This window comes from Ciconia boyciana, chromosome 2, assembly GCF_034638445.1.
Source record: "Ciconia boyciana chromosome 2, ASM3463844v1, whole genome shotgun sequence".
NCBI lineage: Eukaryota > Metazoa > Chordata > Aves > Ciconiiformes > Ciconiidae > Ciconia > Ciconia boyciana.
In genome coordinates, this window is record NC_132935.1 from 145,450,806 (window position 1) to 145,468,692 (window position 17,887).

A 17,887-nucleotide genomic window follows, 5' to 3' on the forward strand; every position below is an offset into this window, starting at 1 on the left:
GGATTCAAAGTACAGATGCAATGCAAATTTGCACCAAAAAGAAGCTCTCCAACATGCTAAATCACTAATGTAGATAGATCTGGTGAATCATGTCTGCTGGAATTCTCTTGGTTCCTGAGATGCAATACTTATCAGGACTAAATTACTTCTGGCTCCAGCCTCCTGCCTCTCTTGCAGCACAAGTGCCACCTTTCACTGTGACTGGAATGCAGAGCCCATCTTTAGGCCAGAAGCAGGCCTGCCTCCAGATAAACCAGAACTCTATGCCTCTCGTACTATGTGACTTCTCCAATCACCCTGTACCCAAGTAATCCAAGTGAGAAAGCGTACAGAAGAAACTAATTTGGGAGAAGTCCCTTTGTCCTTCTAGTCTCTCCTAGTGAGAACAATTTGTAAATTGCTTGCTTAATATACTAGAAATATAAACCCTATATTTTTACATTAATTCAGTATCACAATAATGTTATTTTAAGGATCCACAAATATGACTAATGTGGAACACTGTTTAATGAAAAATACTCCAGTGATTTTGTAAATGAATGATAACTAGAACACTTACAGAAATATCTTCTTGTTTATATATGTTTAAACTTTTTTTAAAGTACTTTGACGATAAAGAGACCATACTACTTTAATAACATCTACAGCTCAGCGATGCCAAACGATGTATGAAGATGTGCAGTTGTTGAGTACATAATAATGGGTAACACGTACATGATTATATAAGGTAATGCAATCATCAGGCACAGTCAACATGGGTTCACAAAGGGAAAGTCCTGTTTAACTAATTTGATCTCCTTCTATGATAAGGTCACCCGCCTAGTGGACGAAGGGAAGGCGGTGGATGGAGTTTTTCTGGATTTTAGTAAGGCTTTTGATACTGTCCCTCACAGCATCCTTCCGGACAAGTTGTCCAACTGTGGGATGAGTGGGTTCACGGTGCGCTGGGTGAAGAACTGGCTGAAGGGCAGAGCTCAGAGGGTTGTAGTGAACGGGGCTACATCTGGCTGGTGACCAGCGGTGTTCTCAGGGCTCTATTTCTAGGGCCCGTTCTGTTCAATAGATCTGTCAACAGTCTGGATGCAGGAGTGGAATGCACCATTAGCAAGTTTGCTGATGATACCAAACTGGGAGGTGCTGTTGACTCTCTTGAGGGACAGGAGGCCTTGCAGAGGGATCTAGATAGATTGGAGCATTGGGCTATGATTAATGGGATGAAATGTAACAAGCCCAAATGCCGGATTCTGCACCTAGGACAGAGTAATGCCAGGCACAGGTATAAATTGGGAAGGGAGCGGCTGGAGATCAGCCCTGCAGAAAGGGATCTGGGGGTGCTGGTCGACAGCAGGTTCAATATGAGTCAGCAGCGTGCCCTGGCAGCCAAGAGGGCAAACCGCGTCCTGGGGTGCATCAAACACAGCACAACCAGCCGGTCAAAAGAGGTGATTATCCCGCGTATTCAGCGTTAGTGCGGCCTCACCTGGAGTACTGCCGTGCAGTTCTGGGCCCCGCAGTTTAAGAAGGATGTGAAGGTCCTTGAATGCGTCCAGAGGAGGGCAACAAAGCTGGTGAAAGGGCTGGAAGGAATGTCCTATCAGGAGCAGCTAAGGACTTTGGGCTTGTCCAGTTTGGAGAAAAGGAGGCTGAGGGGCGACCTCATTGCTCTCTACAGCTTCCTGAGGAGGGGAAGTGGAGAGGGAGGTGCTGAGTTCTTCTCCCTGGTATCCAGTGACAGGACACGTGGGAATGGTTCAAAGCTGTACCAGGGGAGGCTTAGACTGGACATCAGGAAGCATTTCTTTACCAAGAGGGTGGTCAAACACTGGAACAGGCTTCCTGGAGAGGTGGTCAATGCCCCAAGCCTGTCAGTGTTTAAGAGGCATTTGGACAATACCCTTAGTAACATGCTTTAACTTTTGGTCAGCCCTGAAGTGGTCAGGCAGTTGGACTAGATGATCATTGTAGGTCCCTTCCAACTGAAATAGACTAGTCTAGTCTATACATACACTGTAAAATTTCATAATATGTGACTAACTCTTAAATAATTTGGAATACTCCAGAATTGGAAAATTTAAATTTTTGGGGTCAGTATTACAAAACATATTAAGCAGGAGTAGATTTCACTATCAGTGAATTACAGTACGCTATTGCAATTAGTTCTCAGTTTAAAATAGATGATGCCATAGTATATAGAGCTTATTAACAACAAAATGACCAGTGATTTCTATATTCAGGATTTAACTCAAAAGAGGGGATATTTTTATGGTGGGTTCTTATTACTTAATAAGCAGTTCATGGACACAGTGTAACAAGGGACAACTCTTAAAATTTCCATGGTTTGGAAGGATATCACCAAAATAACTTCCAACTGCACAGACATATTATTTCAAATGCAAACTACACAGTTCTACTTTGGTTTATGAGTATGCAGTTCTTTCCATAAAATCTTGATGTAATCCAAGAATAAAGACTATCATTTGTGTTGTCCTCGCTCCCCCCAAATTATCTTGTTAATGTAGTACTTTCCACAGTTTCATGTGACGTAAAAAAAAGCTTTTAAAAATCTTAAAAATTTAAAAATCTCCTGCAACTACCAACAATTTTTTTTTGATAGTGCAATTGCAAATAGTGTGTATTTCTGTTGGCATTTTAATTTTCCAGGTCCTTAGTTATTTCAGTTCATGTGTACATGGGAAGAACTTATTCTCTAAGTCACTGAATGCATTACTCAATACTGAAAATTCTCCATGTCTTTCAACTGAACTTTTAAATATGGTAAAGTCTCCCAATTATTACATATTAATGCTTTTTATTCATTAAATATGATTTACTGATGCTCTAAGGAAGTCATTTCAGGAAGAAACAGAAAAGTTACCTGCCTTGGAGAAATGACTACCTCCCCCCCACCCTTTACATTCAAAATAATTCTAACCTTTCACTGAGACTGTTATCCTATACATAGTTAAAAATGCAAGATTTTAATCCTGTATATACAAATCCCATGCACCCCCTAACTTAGCATGTCATTTGTTTCCAGTATCCAGAAAACTTTAAAAGTTCAACAAGTCCATACATTTGTATCTAGGGGGAAAAAAAGTAACATACCTCCTTCAGGCGGCAAAGCTGAAAACGTGACAAACATCTAACAAAAATGTACTTCAGCTGCCCAAGTTGATATTTCAATATATGTGCCAAAATATATCCCCCACCCCAGCCTTATGAATTGTATTTTGATGTATCCCATGCATTGAAAGTTCCATATAAGGGAATCCCATCAACAGTTAATTATAATAATTATTTCCCATACTAAGTACAACATGTCCCAAAAATCATGTTTCACTCGTTGGCTCTTGTGATACACAAACAAGTCATTTCATATTACTTTGAAAAGTTATTCTCATCAGTAGTACCAGTTATTTTAAGATCCCATGTTTACCCTCAGAAGCAAAAAATACTCTTCATAAGTTTTAATGAAAACATTCCAGAAGTTTTCATTCTACAAATCAAAAGCAGAACATAATGGCTAAGCTACACTGACATCCTGGCTATGAATTTTACAAAGATCCCACCCTGAAAGACCTGTTGCCCTTGAAAATGAAATTTGTTCACATATGGGCTGCTTTACAGTTCTACACTACCACTGTTGAGTGGTACGTGGAAGAATTACGTACTATAGTACTAACTTTCTTCTTAAAAAAATGCCTAAGGACAATATAGAAACACTGATAATTTATCAACAGTTTAATTTGCTATAATTTAATCAGATCTGCAAGAATGAAGATTATTTAATCCAGTCTTGTATCACAGAGAAAAGTGTGTATTTTTCAATGCTATAAGTGGCTTTCAAGCCAGCAACTTTCCCAAAATGGTTTCCTAAGAAAACAAGGTTGATGGGATCTCTGAAACCAATACCCATCTCTCTAGCTGACTTCTGAATCCATTGCCCAACTTCAATTTTATTTGACAGAGGGAATGGAGTCTCAAGACTGGTTGTTGAAACTGGCAGCCAGGCAGGGAGGAAACATACAGGTTTGTGTGCCCACAGAGGGAAGGGAGAACCCTGCTGTGAATCGCTGTGTTTGGCAATAGGTAGACAACCATTCAAACACCAAAGGCACAAGCTCAGACTTGTGACTGCATGCCTGGCTGTTGTTGGGTGCACTGTCACAGAAGACAAGCGGTGGGTTACTATACCAAGCATTTGCGCATGTGGGAGAGGGAGAAAGAGAGGTGCAAGACAGAGATGGAAAGGGAAAGAGTAAAGAAACATTTAAGAAAGGGTCTAGGAGACAAGCTGCTGGAAGACAGGCTTCAGATGGTCTGCTCTTACATAACATACTTTGACTTAGAAGCGCTTCCATACATAGTTTTAAATTAACATGACTTGAAGTAGTTGTACTGTTTCACTAACTCCCAGGGGAGCAACCTTAGATTTCTTCAAAGAACATTGCTTTATTAAAGTTCACATCAGTCTTGGGGACTTCAGAGATGGCAAAACATTTGGTGAAGGTACAGACAGTTCTGACAGATGTTGGGGAGGGAGGTGGCAGGAAGAGACCAGACCAGAAATCCAAAAATCTTTTGGTAAAAGCACAGGTCCAATAAAGAGTAGAATAATGGGCTGACTCAGTATAGACTTTTGCTTATGTCTTTACTCAACTGAAGTGGATATTTGAAAATAATTGCAGTTGATGTGGAAGGAACAGATTGCTGGGCAAGCTAAGATGAAATTTTCATCCACCTAGGAGGGTGGAAAAGAGTCTACACATTCCTATCATGTATGCTGGAGAGGAACAGAAGCCGTCATCCAATGACAGCCATCCACAATCCAGTGTTGTGAAGATTTTTGAGTCTGGAGGGATCATAGTTTAATCACCATTCCTAGTCCAGATGTAATGGTGGGGACTCTGGTCAACTTACTGAGGTCCTGATAACAAAACTTCCCCAACCATGTCAAAACCACTGGGGTCCTGTTCTCTTTTACTCTGAGTGGGACTCAAGGGACAAGCTGAACTGGGTGAAATACAACATCTGTCTCTTCAACCATGCATGCCATCACAAACACAACTAAGAAAGAAGTGGCAGTTTTTAACAGTATGGGAAGTAAAAAGATAAAACTCAGATCAATCCTAATACTGTGAGACTACCCAAGCAAGACCTGATGCATGGTGTAGAGGCAAGAATGTCATTCACTTAATCTCACTGTGGAGCTGGTTCAAAAAGAAATTTGATTTTAAATGTCAGTAAGGTTCTTTTGGAGATTATCTTTTGAAAGAGAAAAGACACTTCATACAATCCTACTGATGTACTGTATCATTATCATTTGGATGCATAGGTCTTTCACACATGACCAGAATGCATTTCAAACTGGATAGCGCTCTAAAATAAGAATGTGAAGCTCCAGTTCCTCTAGAATGTGAAGCTCCAGTTTCTCCTGTGGCTGTAATCCATTTGCAACAGATCTCCACATCCACAAGAGCCACATCCAATGTCAGTACCCCAGAGGACAGAGAGACACAGAGGTTTCTTCTTCAAATGGTGAGGGGATCCTGCTACCAAAGGCAGAACTGATGAAACGCTCTTTACAGCCTGAGAAGTAACAACCCACTTAACTGAGGGAGAATAGACTGAATGCAGCTTTATTTGGAGGCAAGGAGCAGAAGTGTCATATGTAGCACCACACATACAAATGAGATTATGTGTCCTAAAAGTGTCAGATAACTGTTTTACTTGCAGAGACTGGCTAGGAAGTGAACCAAAGAATAAAATTTAACATAGACTGGTATCAGTTCACAAGTAGGAAAGCTATCGTCACTACAGAAGTAAAAACAGGTTCAAAGTCTTGCAGTGATATAAAATTTAGTTGTTGATTCTCACTGAGATTGAGAAGATTAAACAGAACTTGGGCATTGCTTGAAATTAAATAACAGCTTTCTTGTAGGTCTTCCTAGGAGCTAATTATCAAATCAAGGAAGAGGGATAGTCCTTAAGATCTGAAATGGGAGGCTGTTATTACTGTCATACAAAGAATTGAACAGGTATGGAAAGGCCATAGATCTTGTTTCCTCTTAGGCACCACTGAATAGATGTTGAGATTGCTGAGGTATGCAGTTACTGGTTCTAAAAATACTCACCAACATAGCACCTACTGTCAATTTAGGCAAACAATTGTGAAGGATCCCTGAAAAGGGACAGAGTTGGAGAATTATGCTGTGGCAACAAAGCAAATCAAATCCTACAGCCCTCACCTGTAAAGTCCGTACTAAAGCATTTGAAGTTATTTGACATAAATGTAGTTTGAAAGACTACCAGTCTGGCTCTGAACAGAGAGATGGCCAATGAGAACTAGTTCAAGACTCCCATTTGTGCCCAGGGACATCATCCGCAGCAATAGTTTGGAAGGGCCGCTGCCCATAGTTGTTACAGTGATGGAAGTATCCTCTACAGGCTGCTTACAATGCTTTTCTTGTGCTGGCTGGTGGAATATGAGATTGCTCTGCAGCACATTATCTTCTATGAGAGAAGGCATTAAAAAATGTCAAACAACTGGAAAATACCCAAAGAATACTTGAAGGAGTAAAAGATTTTCCTGCTTGAGAGCTGTATATGGAGGAACTGAAGGAAAGGTCCTTGACTTAGCTGTCACTATACAAGAGCTCTGCAGCCACAACTGTTTCCACTTCAGAATGGCAAGTATCAAAGCTCATATACCGTATCCTCCTCAGCCTTGAAGAGGGGCTTTGGGTCTATCTGGGATTCAGAAAAAGCCAAAAGAAAATCCTTTCCTTGAACAAGAGAGGGAAAAGACACAAAAGGAAGCCACCCCCAAGGTAGCAGAGTTCTTATCACGGGGCAGAAAATAAAATACAGGCCTTGTAATTCAGACCAGCAAAAGATGACACAGTTTATCTGAAAGTGTTCATCAAGGGGTAGAGGTGGTGGTGGTGGTGGAGGAGAAACATTCACGGTAAGCAATTTGTTTCAACAAGGTGGTTGAAAGGAAGCAAACTGGCTCTAGTTGCACTCTGCCTTGTGAATAAGAGTGAAAGGATTGCACTTACTCTACAGTACCTGCAGTACCTTGCTGGTACTGCAAACAGAAGAGAGTTCTCAATAGGGCAGAATGAAAAGCTACATATGGACAACTACTTCAAATCCTTTTTCACCTTCACCCATACTGCCCAGACAGAACAGGGAGCCTACTTCATCCAAGGGTGGGGTGAGGCTGTGGAGGAAAAGCAAACACAAACCAAAGAGCAAGAATTAATAGCAGAGAAATCTACAGTGAGCACACTGTCAGCCTATCCATCTGGAAAGCAGGGCTTTTACCATGCACTCAACTAAGTTATAGAAACCACAATATATGCTCCATTCCTGTGGGAGAGGATGGTTTAATGAGACAGCCAACAAAAAAAGCCACAGCACTGCAGTTTTTCAAAAATAAGAGAAACTCAAACTACAGTGGATACATGTTTAACAGTTACATTGTCACAGATGTTGGTGTTTTAGCTCAAAACATTACAAGAAGGCAACAATTCACTTGTTGACATGTAAAAAAAATAAGAGCTTCTTCACCGTGTTCCCTGCTTTGAAGGACAGACTGCCAGAGATTACTGTAAAACAATAAAGATTAGGTATATAGTCTTTTTTTTATTCACAGTTACTAACTTGTTTTGCTCATCATCACAGAACAAAGTCTTTGTTCAAACAAAATACATTACTGGAATTACAGACCAGGAGTCAGCAAATTTGAGTTTACTGGAATTATTATCTCATTACTAAATTACATATTACCCTCCAGCCACAAGTTTAATCCGAAAGGTCAGCTTTTCAAATTATCTGTTGTCTGCCATATTCGGATATCTTTTTTGGTTTTGTAGGACAGAATATAGTGCTATACAAATGCCAAACTTTATTCCTAAGAGGAATCAAACTGGAAGTGGGCAAATTCCATGATTTATGACTTCCAAAAACTTCACAGTATAATTCACTCAAGATGAATGGTAGCTTCTATTATCATGCTACTTTTTTCCTACTTAAAAAATTAATATCTGTATTAACAACTATTTCTATATCTAATACTATTTCAGCCTGAAGCATGAAGCATTGAAGCATTTGCTCTACAACCCGTGGTGAGCATTAGCATATTAACTCTATTTGGCAACTACAATAAGGAGGTGGGAAATGAACACGTATAACAGGAACATTTGATAGAAGAGTTCAAAGCCAGTGAAGATGTACTGCAGAAATTCAAATCTTCCTAAATACAGTTCTCACAGTACTGAAAGCTGTAGTTAATGTTGGAAACCAGCTTCAAGTGTTCAGTTTCCCACTTAAACCACATAATTCTCTCTTGGGATGATGAAAATCCTCTGGTTTGCTTCAATCCAGAATGATGAAATGTTTTTGAAAATGGATCAGATTAATCATTTTATAACTCAAATATAACAAAAATGTTTCTAAAGGACAATTATTAGCCTGACTAATTATTCTAACAGTAATATCTTATGGCTTTACATGTGAAATGTGAGCTCTATGAAGTAATTAAGAAAACAATATATTAATATTGCCATGTAGTCCACTGTTATTTCATACTGTTAAGTAGTATTTTAGGGAATCTTTATACGCACATGTGTTGATACATGTATGGAGAAAACACTAAACATTCACAAACTTTACACATTTTCACATATTATAAAAACAGTATCACCTTTTATGTTCATATTTGAATTTGGTATTTCAGGTAGCTAATTCCAGTAGTACCAGAATAGAGCAATTAGCTTCTATGAACAACAGTATGTTTACTCCTTTAATTAATACAAAACTTGTGATATTTTTCTCCTTAAAGCTGTATTATACAGTAAAGCCCATGTCACATCACACCAATTACATTTGTTTTCTTAACTATGCAGAGGCAGACACTGAACTTTTTTTCTAAGTACATCCACACTCTCTCAGTATTTCCATATCAAAGTGTCTTTAACTTATTCAAGTCTTAGACTGACAACTTTGGCACCACTCTGTAACACAAAGCAGTTATTTTTAACGTACATATATAAATGTATATGCATATAAAGATTCCTTCAACTATCAATTGGTAGACCAAATGGCATTGGACTCCCTATAATACAAATTAAAATAAGAAAATATATTAATATATTTCATACCCTTCTTATGTAAAACAAACCAACGGTGGAAAAAATGCACTTAAATACTGAAACGAGGTTACTTCAGTTTTAGAAACAAACCAATCTATTATTCAGATAGCTAATCAAATGCAACTTCTGATGTTATATAAGGGGTGAAATAAAGATAGAAAATTAAGGTAATGTCTTGAATATCACTAAATGTGCTTCACCTCTGCTACAAAGAGTTGAAAGCTTCCGCCACCATAGACAGTCCCCTCCTCCCTGTTTTTTGTATTTTTTTCCTCCTTCCACATTTAGACTTCCAATTGATTCATTCACATATCCTAACCTGAAAGTAGAGCTGCCTTATCAAAAGAGGTCAAAGATGTTATTCTGTACACAACGAAGTTGCTATCAGTATGAAAGGAGACAATAAAGGGATGAAAAACTCATTTTTGAATGCTTCTCAAAAAGTGGTTAGAAATGGATTGCTAAGGGTATTTGTGGTTGTACTTGTAAAGGATGAAATTGGACGCTGTATACGGATTCACTCTAATGTTCCCAGGGATTCAACAGCTGTCACATGCATTAAGGTTCTATGGATCAAACAACAGCTAAAACCCAAACTGATTTCAACCACGTTCCTGCCATTTATAAAATTACCTAAAGTCTCCTGGAAATACACAGATTCTCTACACAAGTTCAGTCTGTGATGTTACATGTTTATTAGGCAGTTGGGGAGTTTTGCAAAAAGCAGAGTTTGGCATAAAGTTTCAGAACAAGACTACAACCATTACTATTTTAAAGAATATTTTTATTATTGAAGCATATGTTGTCATGTTGGCAGTCTCGTTTAGTGTTTCTAGTTCTCTGCATCTATCCCAGTAGGGTTTGGGAACATGGGAATAAAGCAGGCTGAACACAGAATTAAAAAATGTCATCTTCCACCTCCCAAGGATACATGGTGCCCTGCTCAGAAAGAACATCTGGTCTTCAGACATTTTGGGGAAAAAAATGCAGAGAGAACAAAAATGGCCACAAAATAATTTCCTTGTTGTTTAGCCCAAGAAAACTTCACTTTAAAATATCTTTAATAGGCATTCAATAACTATATTTAAAACTATTTTGTAAGCTCTGTAAGACATTTATGACTTCAGGACACTTTTTGCTTTCAGAAAGAAAAATTCTAAAGGGAAGAAAGAAGGAAGGAATCCTTCTGAGGAATCAGTCTAGAACATTTATTTATAACAGGCAAGCACAGATTAACAGCCATTCATATAGATTCATTTTCTCAAACATAAGACATGATGGGCATACCATCAGTTCATATGCTAATTCTGGAACTGCCATTTGGTCACATAGTGAATACTAGATTTCCAATTCTAAGTCTCGGTAAAAATGGGTAAAATAATATTCCCAATATCATTATCTGGTAAACAATTTCTGCAGTTAGGCTGTAATTAGAAGATAAGATAAAATAAAAAGGAAGGTGGCTTGTAGAGCGAAGAATGGATGGCGTGAGCCTGGCACTATCACAGTTTATGATTTCTACCTATTACCTCATATAAGGATACAGGGAATATGGGGAGAAGTTGTTCATTCTACTTACCTGTCATGTCTCTTCATTGTGATACTACAAGCATATTAAATTCCATATTTTGGAAGACAATGGGTTAGATTTTGTGACTCATAAAAAAAATTCTGTGTTGAAAGGACTCAATAAAACTTCTCTTTTGAAATTCTGTTTCTGGAATGATTCCATGAAGATAACCCTTGATTATGAATATACTATTTGCTGTCCTAAATTGGTTTATTTACTGACCTGCATTGGTTTAGAAACTTCGACAGTCATACGTATTTACTTGTTGAAAAAGCGTGGAAACTAAACTCAGCTTTTTTCCTCCTCCATGTGCTGAGGCTGCATCTTATGACTAGAACAGCATCTTTTACCTCTGCCTTATCTCGTTCATAAATACAGTCATGCCAAAGCATGATGTGAACACTGGAGCATACCATCGCATTTATATAGTTTCTGGAAAGGAGTATTCTACTGCATGAAACTAACACCCTTCTTTCCATTCTTCATACCAGATTAACTATTAAGAAAGTTAGTATTTTCCTCCTAATTGCTTGCATGCTATTCAATGATTTGTAAACCAGCAGGAAATGAAAGTGCACTAAATTTAGCGAAGTCAAAGCTTTTGGGCTAAGACTTCAGAAGGTCTTTAAGGGAATAAAAGAGAAGTTTATGCCTCTCCCCTCCATCTACTCACAAATACTGAACGAACTACACATTGATTAGGGTGTAATAATACCTGCTCCACTATCACGACTGCTCAAATAAAAAGGATAGTTTTATTATTTTGGGGAAATTTGCAAAATACGCAAATACATGCAGAAAGCGAAAGTGTAAAATTATTGTGAACTCTAAAAAGCCAAGGTATAAACACCCAAATGAGAAAAGGGCTTTTGAAGCAGAGTTGTATTTTTCAGGCCAAGATCTACTGTGAGCTAACCATTAACGCATACACAACTTGGAAGTCATCAGACACCAGAAGGATTCTAAGTTGTGCTGTAGAATATTCAGTAGCAATGACCCAACAGAAGGAAGGGGTCTGTAAATCAATTATGCAAAAACATATATATAAACAATACATAATTTCAGAACCAGCAGACTGCAATAGCTGCAAACATAGCCTGTGCCAAATGCAGAATCAAGACAGCAACTGGTAAACGTTAATGTATCAAGTGAGGTAGATATGCTTTGTGACCAGCAGAAAAAAAAAAGGTAATGCAACATATGAGAGCACGTTATATTAAAAAAAGGGTGTTTAAGAAAACTTCAGGTCAGTGCTCACTGGATGGCTGTATCCCAATGCATTGCTATCTGAGCAATAGCATAAACAATACTTCACTATTTAATACAGCTGAAAACGGAACTAAAGTGATAATTGTGGCATAATTGAGTAGGACTTTTACCAGGAAAGGCCAGGGCACCTGACTAGTGGAAAAAGCAAATGATGAAAAAGCCATCAGCATTTTGTTTTTGACTTGATTTGGAATTAGGAATAACAATTTTTTATGCAACATGTTTCTGTAAATATAAATCTGATTGATATTTAAAAACTGCAATGCTATTAAAAACTCTTATCAATTTATTCATCATATTTTAATAATGAGCCAGGATGCCTATTCCTCCAAATTTGAAAAACAGAGCATCTACGTCATGTGATGACTCAGGCCCAATATCTTCACTATTGTATCAAATATAGCTGGAACCAACATTGGTTTCACACCTAAAAGGGATATGGAATGGCACAATGATGTTCTCACAGCCCTTGTTTCTATGCTATATGTTGACTTTCAGAATTTACTTGACAGTGACTTATAAATTATACAATTGCATTTAGCAATGTCTTTGATGCATTTACTATTTGCAAGCCACTCTGCATATACTACCAAAAAGAAAGAAAAAACTAAAATGTGTTTCTTTAAAAATCAGCCTTTCATTTGATAGGCTAACATACATACAAACTAGATGTTGCTCATATCCTCCTTCCTGAAACAGGAGGCTATAAATCCTTCTAGATGCTAGTAAGTACTCTTACGGGGTAGGACCCAATCCGTTACTTTCCAGTCCCCAATTTCAGTTAACATATGGAAGTCATTCGTTCTAATATGAGGAAAAGGAAAAAATACTCCTCAGGACTGCTCTGCCTACAAATGTACAGTAAATGAGCCACCATTTCTATACTGCTTTGTGCATTTTTCACAACAGGTGCTTTATACATTCACCACTACAATCTATTCCACTAAAAATATAGCTAACTAGCTTTCAGAAACAATGTATCATTTAAGTTATAGTCAAAATATTGTTTCATGGAGATGACTGCACACTAGTCTCAAATATATTCCCATAGCCTACTGCTAATCTTTAAAAATCAAACAAAAGTTTGTTTCTTAATCAACTGAAATGCAAACTCAGCAAATGGAAAGTAAACAGAGCACACGCTTTGAAGGGAACTAGGAAGTTGGAAAACTGCATAAATAGATGACTACTAGAATCATTTTTCTTCCTAATTGTATCTAAAATAGACTTGAAATGATTAAGAAATACAATTTTTCTAAAAATGGTTAATGTGATATTCATGGTCATTACTTAAGCACATTTTCTTTGTAAGTTTTCCAATTCGGAAGTGCTCCTACAATATAATAAATTGAGAGCTTAGCAGTTAATGGGAAATTCCTTCAGTTTTCATTTGTGGATCTAGAAAATGTTCTCTTCATTGGCTGGCTTTCTTTCCTTCCTTCTTTCATTCCTCCTTCCTTCCTTCATTCCAAAGGGCATCTCATGCAACAAGTGCTAGCGTTTTATTTTGAATTTTTAGATCTAAATTTTGCTGGATCAAAACTTCCTATTGGAACTGCTAGAACTACTCCTCCTGCCCAATTTTATAAGTTTTCACCTAGGTTTGGAAACAGAATGCAAGGAGTCAGTACAAAGTCATTCTCTCATCTACCTCAGCACAAAACAGTATCAAAACGTGTAACATTACAGGAGAAAGAACTCAGTGACACAAAAATTGGAACAACTCAAACAGATGAAAAGTGATAACATCTAAGCAGCCCTACTCTTCATATATAAAAACTGAACCTCCCCTTCTGAAAGAAAACAGATGGATGAGAAGTCTTTTCCCAAAAGGAATTAATTTTCTTATTTGCTTAGGGGCATATACAATTACATTTCATGGTCTGTATCAGCCAACCGTGAACAATGTCCTGAAACGATCATTGTGAAAGCTGTATATAATGGGATGAACGTTAACAAATTTCTAAAACTTTAGAGAACATACAGATATGACTAAATGGCTGAAATTACTCAGAGAATTGGGGTAAACACAGTGAATACAATTCTTTTAGGATGGTAAGTCCCAAATAATTGGTTAGATTAACATTCAGAGTCTTATAGCTCGGTTTAATGAACTCTACATTACAATTTCTATGTCTCAACTCTAAGAACAAATAATGCAAAACCTCATGACTGAGTTACCTCTTTATGATCAGCAGTAAGTCCTCATAATTGCTACTCATTATTATGGGATGCACAGCACTTCTGACAAGAGCAATACAAGCATTACAGGACCTTGACCCAATTCCTAAATGTTCTCACTTCAGAGTTTTTGCCACAAATTGTCAAAATGCCTACCACTGCCCAGAGATTCATTTCTGCAGTGTTCCAAGACATCAACCTCTTTACCATCCAGCCTCAGGACCTGGAAGACCACTCAGAATGCTCTTTAATACTTTTCACATGCAATTTCCTCAACATACATGGGTATATTATTGTACTTCAGTCTTGATAAAAGTCAGTCATGTGGCCTTAGATTCCATGGTTATGGCTTTCTCTTCCTAGCTCCACATTTTTAGTTACTGTACTAGGCTAAAAAAAAAATAAAATCTGTATAGCTGGATCTCCATTTCAAGGCCTCTTTATAATTGTGTGACGGGGACTCAGACCACACTCCATCCTTCTAATACCTGACAGATCCAAAAATCCTGAGAAACTAGAGTCCTACCTGACTCTGGAAGATGGAGTGATGATCCCGCATCACCAACCCTAAAAATCAGAAAATCCAAGTCAGGCCCAACTAAAATCCTGAAAACTTTAGTACAGTCTCTTGACTCTCTTTGATTTAGGATGTAATAATGTATGTCCAGTTTCCAGTCTACTGCATTAGAATATGATTTGGCCTCTGTAACATCTGTTACTGGATTTCTTATGGTACAATGATCTCTGAGTCCTAACCTTCTAGCTCTGCAGATCAGCCCCACCTGCCGACCATAGACATGTACACCTCTATCTTCCCACTCAACCTTTCTGTTGTCCTCTGCATATCTCTGCTCTTCTTGGAAGTCCAGAGTTCTCCAAGACACTTTGTAGGCCTGAAAGGATGTCAGGGAGGTGGCAAGACCAGAATTAGTTCTTTATCTCTTGGACTGGAGAGGGCATACTTGCCTTCTTCACAACCTTTTCTTCTTTCCCAAACCTTGTGCAAGACATAAAAAAGAACACATCCTGTAGAAAGTTGGTATAGCCACTCTGAGGAGCTTTGGTTTCTCCACTGTCTAAAAATTCTTTTAGTACAGTTGAAGTACAGAGCATCAAAAACTAAGAGGAGACAGAGAGATCTGATTTTTCCTTGCAGCAATCACAGTTGGATGCTCATTCCAACAATGTGGGAAATGGCAAAATAAAAGGACACAGAAATGTTTCTCCTGAGCAAAGCTAAAAATCATATGATGGCCAAAGTTTCTCATGAAAGCTACCTTCACTTAAAGCCAAAACTACATTTCTAATGAAAAAATTGAGAAATAGAAATACAGAGACTTCATAAATGACAGTGCTCCAGATTTGTTATCTGTAGAGAAAATAAAGCCACCATGACTTTGGGTAGATTGATGTCATGAACTTGTTTCATTAAAAACAAATACGCCACCACACACTGTTGCATCACATACAAAGTCTATTTTACTACAATGAAAAGTTTAGACAAAATCTAGAAGTTACTTAGATAAATGCTGGTGTGAAAATCACTTACAAGAATGAAAAAAGCACAAGTTTCCCCATAGAAAACTTCCCAAACAAACAATAAACAAGAAAACTCCCCAGAAGTGCATGTTCATAGAGAGAAACACACATTTGTAGTAGGAACACATTCATGCAAAAGTAAAATTTAGGTAGACCCACAAAGAGCAGAATAAGGTTTCACAGTTATGCTCTGTGATCTTGCAAAGCTAGAATAGGGTAGATACGTTACAGAAATATTTTATTTTGAGGTGCTCACTGCCAACTACAAGACCATCATTCTCAAGAGACTTGGCCTTTCTGCTAGGAAACTTATTCGGACAAAGCAACCCTTATGAACTACTTTGTTATTCAGAACAATTTAAATTCATTTAGCAATAGCATTTACACTATGAAGCTTAAACCAACCAGTAGAGTAACTTCAATTCTCTTTGGGGGCCCACAGATCCCACAGGAAACACCCTGCTCTAGCATTCATTTTAAAAAGGGGTCTTTTCCTGCAGAAAGGAGCTCTTAAATTAACAGCTAATAGAAATACTTGATGATTCACTGCTGATTTAGCCAGGTCAGAGCTATTGTCAAGAACAGAGCAGTATTTGTCTCCCTGTTCTTAATCAGCACACAGAAAATTTAAACCCTACTTTAGGCCAGAAGTTATTTCTGCAGTTGCCTCACGGATCTATATTCTTTCTACTAGATATCCAGACTGTCTCAATCAGAACCAATTCCACTTACTCATGGAAACTAAAGACTCTGAAACCACAAACTGTAACCATTTCCTGAAGTGGAATTCTTCAAAATCTGATTTTGATTTCTTCTCTGATGAAGAAAGACTTTTTCAAAATCTGATTACCTGCATTCACAGGTCATGGGAGCAAAAAACAAAATGAAGGGTGTAGATATTTTTCACTACCTTCCCAAAGTAGAAGAGTTCCTAAGTTAAAGGATAAGTATAATGTTTTTGGATATACATAGGTTACTTTTGCAGAGACCAGAGTTCTTAACACATACTAGTAATGGTTGAATTTTTACACATGTATCTTATTTTCTTTCATGGCCACTGACATTCTCTGTTGGTGTTCTGAGATTAAATGCTGTACCCAGTAGCACTCCCCCTTAGCCCAGTTCTGGTGAACCCCACTGACCCAAATTCAGGATCTCCTATAGCAGTGTCAGTATTTGCTTGTGTCCCTCTGTTGAACTTTGATTGAAAAGATTGTTTAGGAAGAGAAGTGAATGTTCTTTCTTCTGAGAGACAATACTATCAAGGGTGCTGGAGAAAGGCCCTGAGAATATGTAGAACAGGTTACAGTGATCAAAGTTAGAAAAATAAAAAAACGTAATCCGAAACCGTAAGTACAGTCCCAACACAGCAAAACAGGCACACTTTCCTTGAAAAGCAGTAATTTGTAACTTATTCAGATGTCTCAGCCAGGAGTTTCCTCTGCTTATCTGATTCTTCAAGTCTAGAAATGCTACAATGCTGTAACTGAAAATGGATAGCGAATTCTGTTGTGGCCTGTGTGCTCCAAGACCTGGGAACAGACTAAGGGAATTTTTGAAAAACTTACACAGCTCTGAAGTGTCCCTACGGACAGTTTCAATCACCTGAAGTCACCAGACAGACACTCATTCCATGCTGTCTTTTCACTTTCAAAGAGTCTGAATTCAAACTTCCAGACCATGTGAGTTTGCATGTCAGCAAAGAGTATTTAGAAAGCAGCTATTAACCTGCTGTTGTTCTTCCTATTGTTTGCACTGAAACATTTTCTTGTTGTATTTCACATAACATTTCAGCCTGTTGGTATTCTTTTATACAGTGTCTGACCACAGTCTGAGATTCCTGAAAGTTCTAAATAGTCTCAGCTTGTCATAACTTCCTATGTTACGAGTATCATTAAAATAACGAAGAACTGACCAAGCATTTGATCCAGAGCATCACAGCCTTATCCCTACATTAAGTAATTTACAGCTGCCCCACTTCTCACTCTCTCTTTTCTCTACAATAATAAAAAGACTGTAACTTTACAGTTGACTTTTAGAGGACATTTACAATACTGTCTATTTGCGCTAGCACAATCTGACAGAGCATGCAGGGATACTTAGTGTGTCAAATGAAAGCTTCCTTGTTTGTTTTTGTTGGCCTGAGGCCATTTGAAAGTTTTCCTATTTA

The 17,887-nt window shown here is 37.9% G+C and overlaps 1 protein-coding gene across 14 annotated transcripts in view; it reads right to left on the reverse strand.

Annotated features, from left to right (window-relative positions):
* MINDY3 (MINDY lysine 48 deubiquitinase 3) overlaps positions 1-17,887 on the reverse strand; it is a 61,836-nt gene that overhangs the window by 14,606 nt on the left and 29,343 nt on the right. Inside the window, exon 13 of one of the 14 annotated variants that reach the window (XM_072854372.1) lies at positions 7,403-8,380. The exons of 12 other annotated variants lie outside the window; for them this stretch is intronic. In XM_072854372.1, coding sequence (XP_072710473.1) covers positions 8,261-8,380 — 120 coding nt within the window. In that variant the 3' untranslated portion in view covers positions 7,403-8,260. Of the gene's footprint in view, positions 1-7,402; positions 8,381-14,120; positions 15,176-17,887 lie in introns of those variants that run through there. One more of the 14 variants, XM_072854376.1, reaches the window with a different exon arrangement.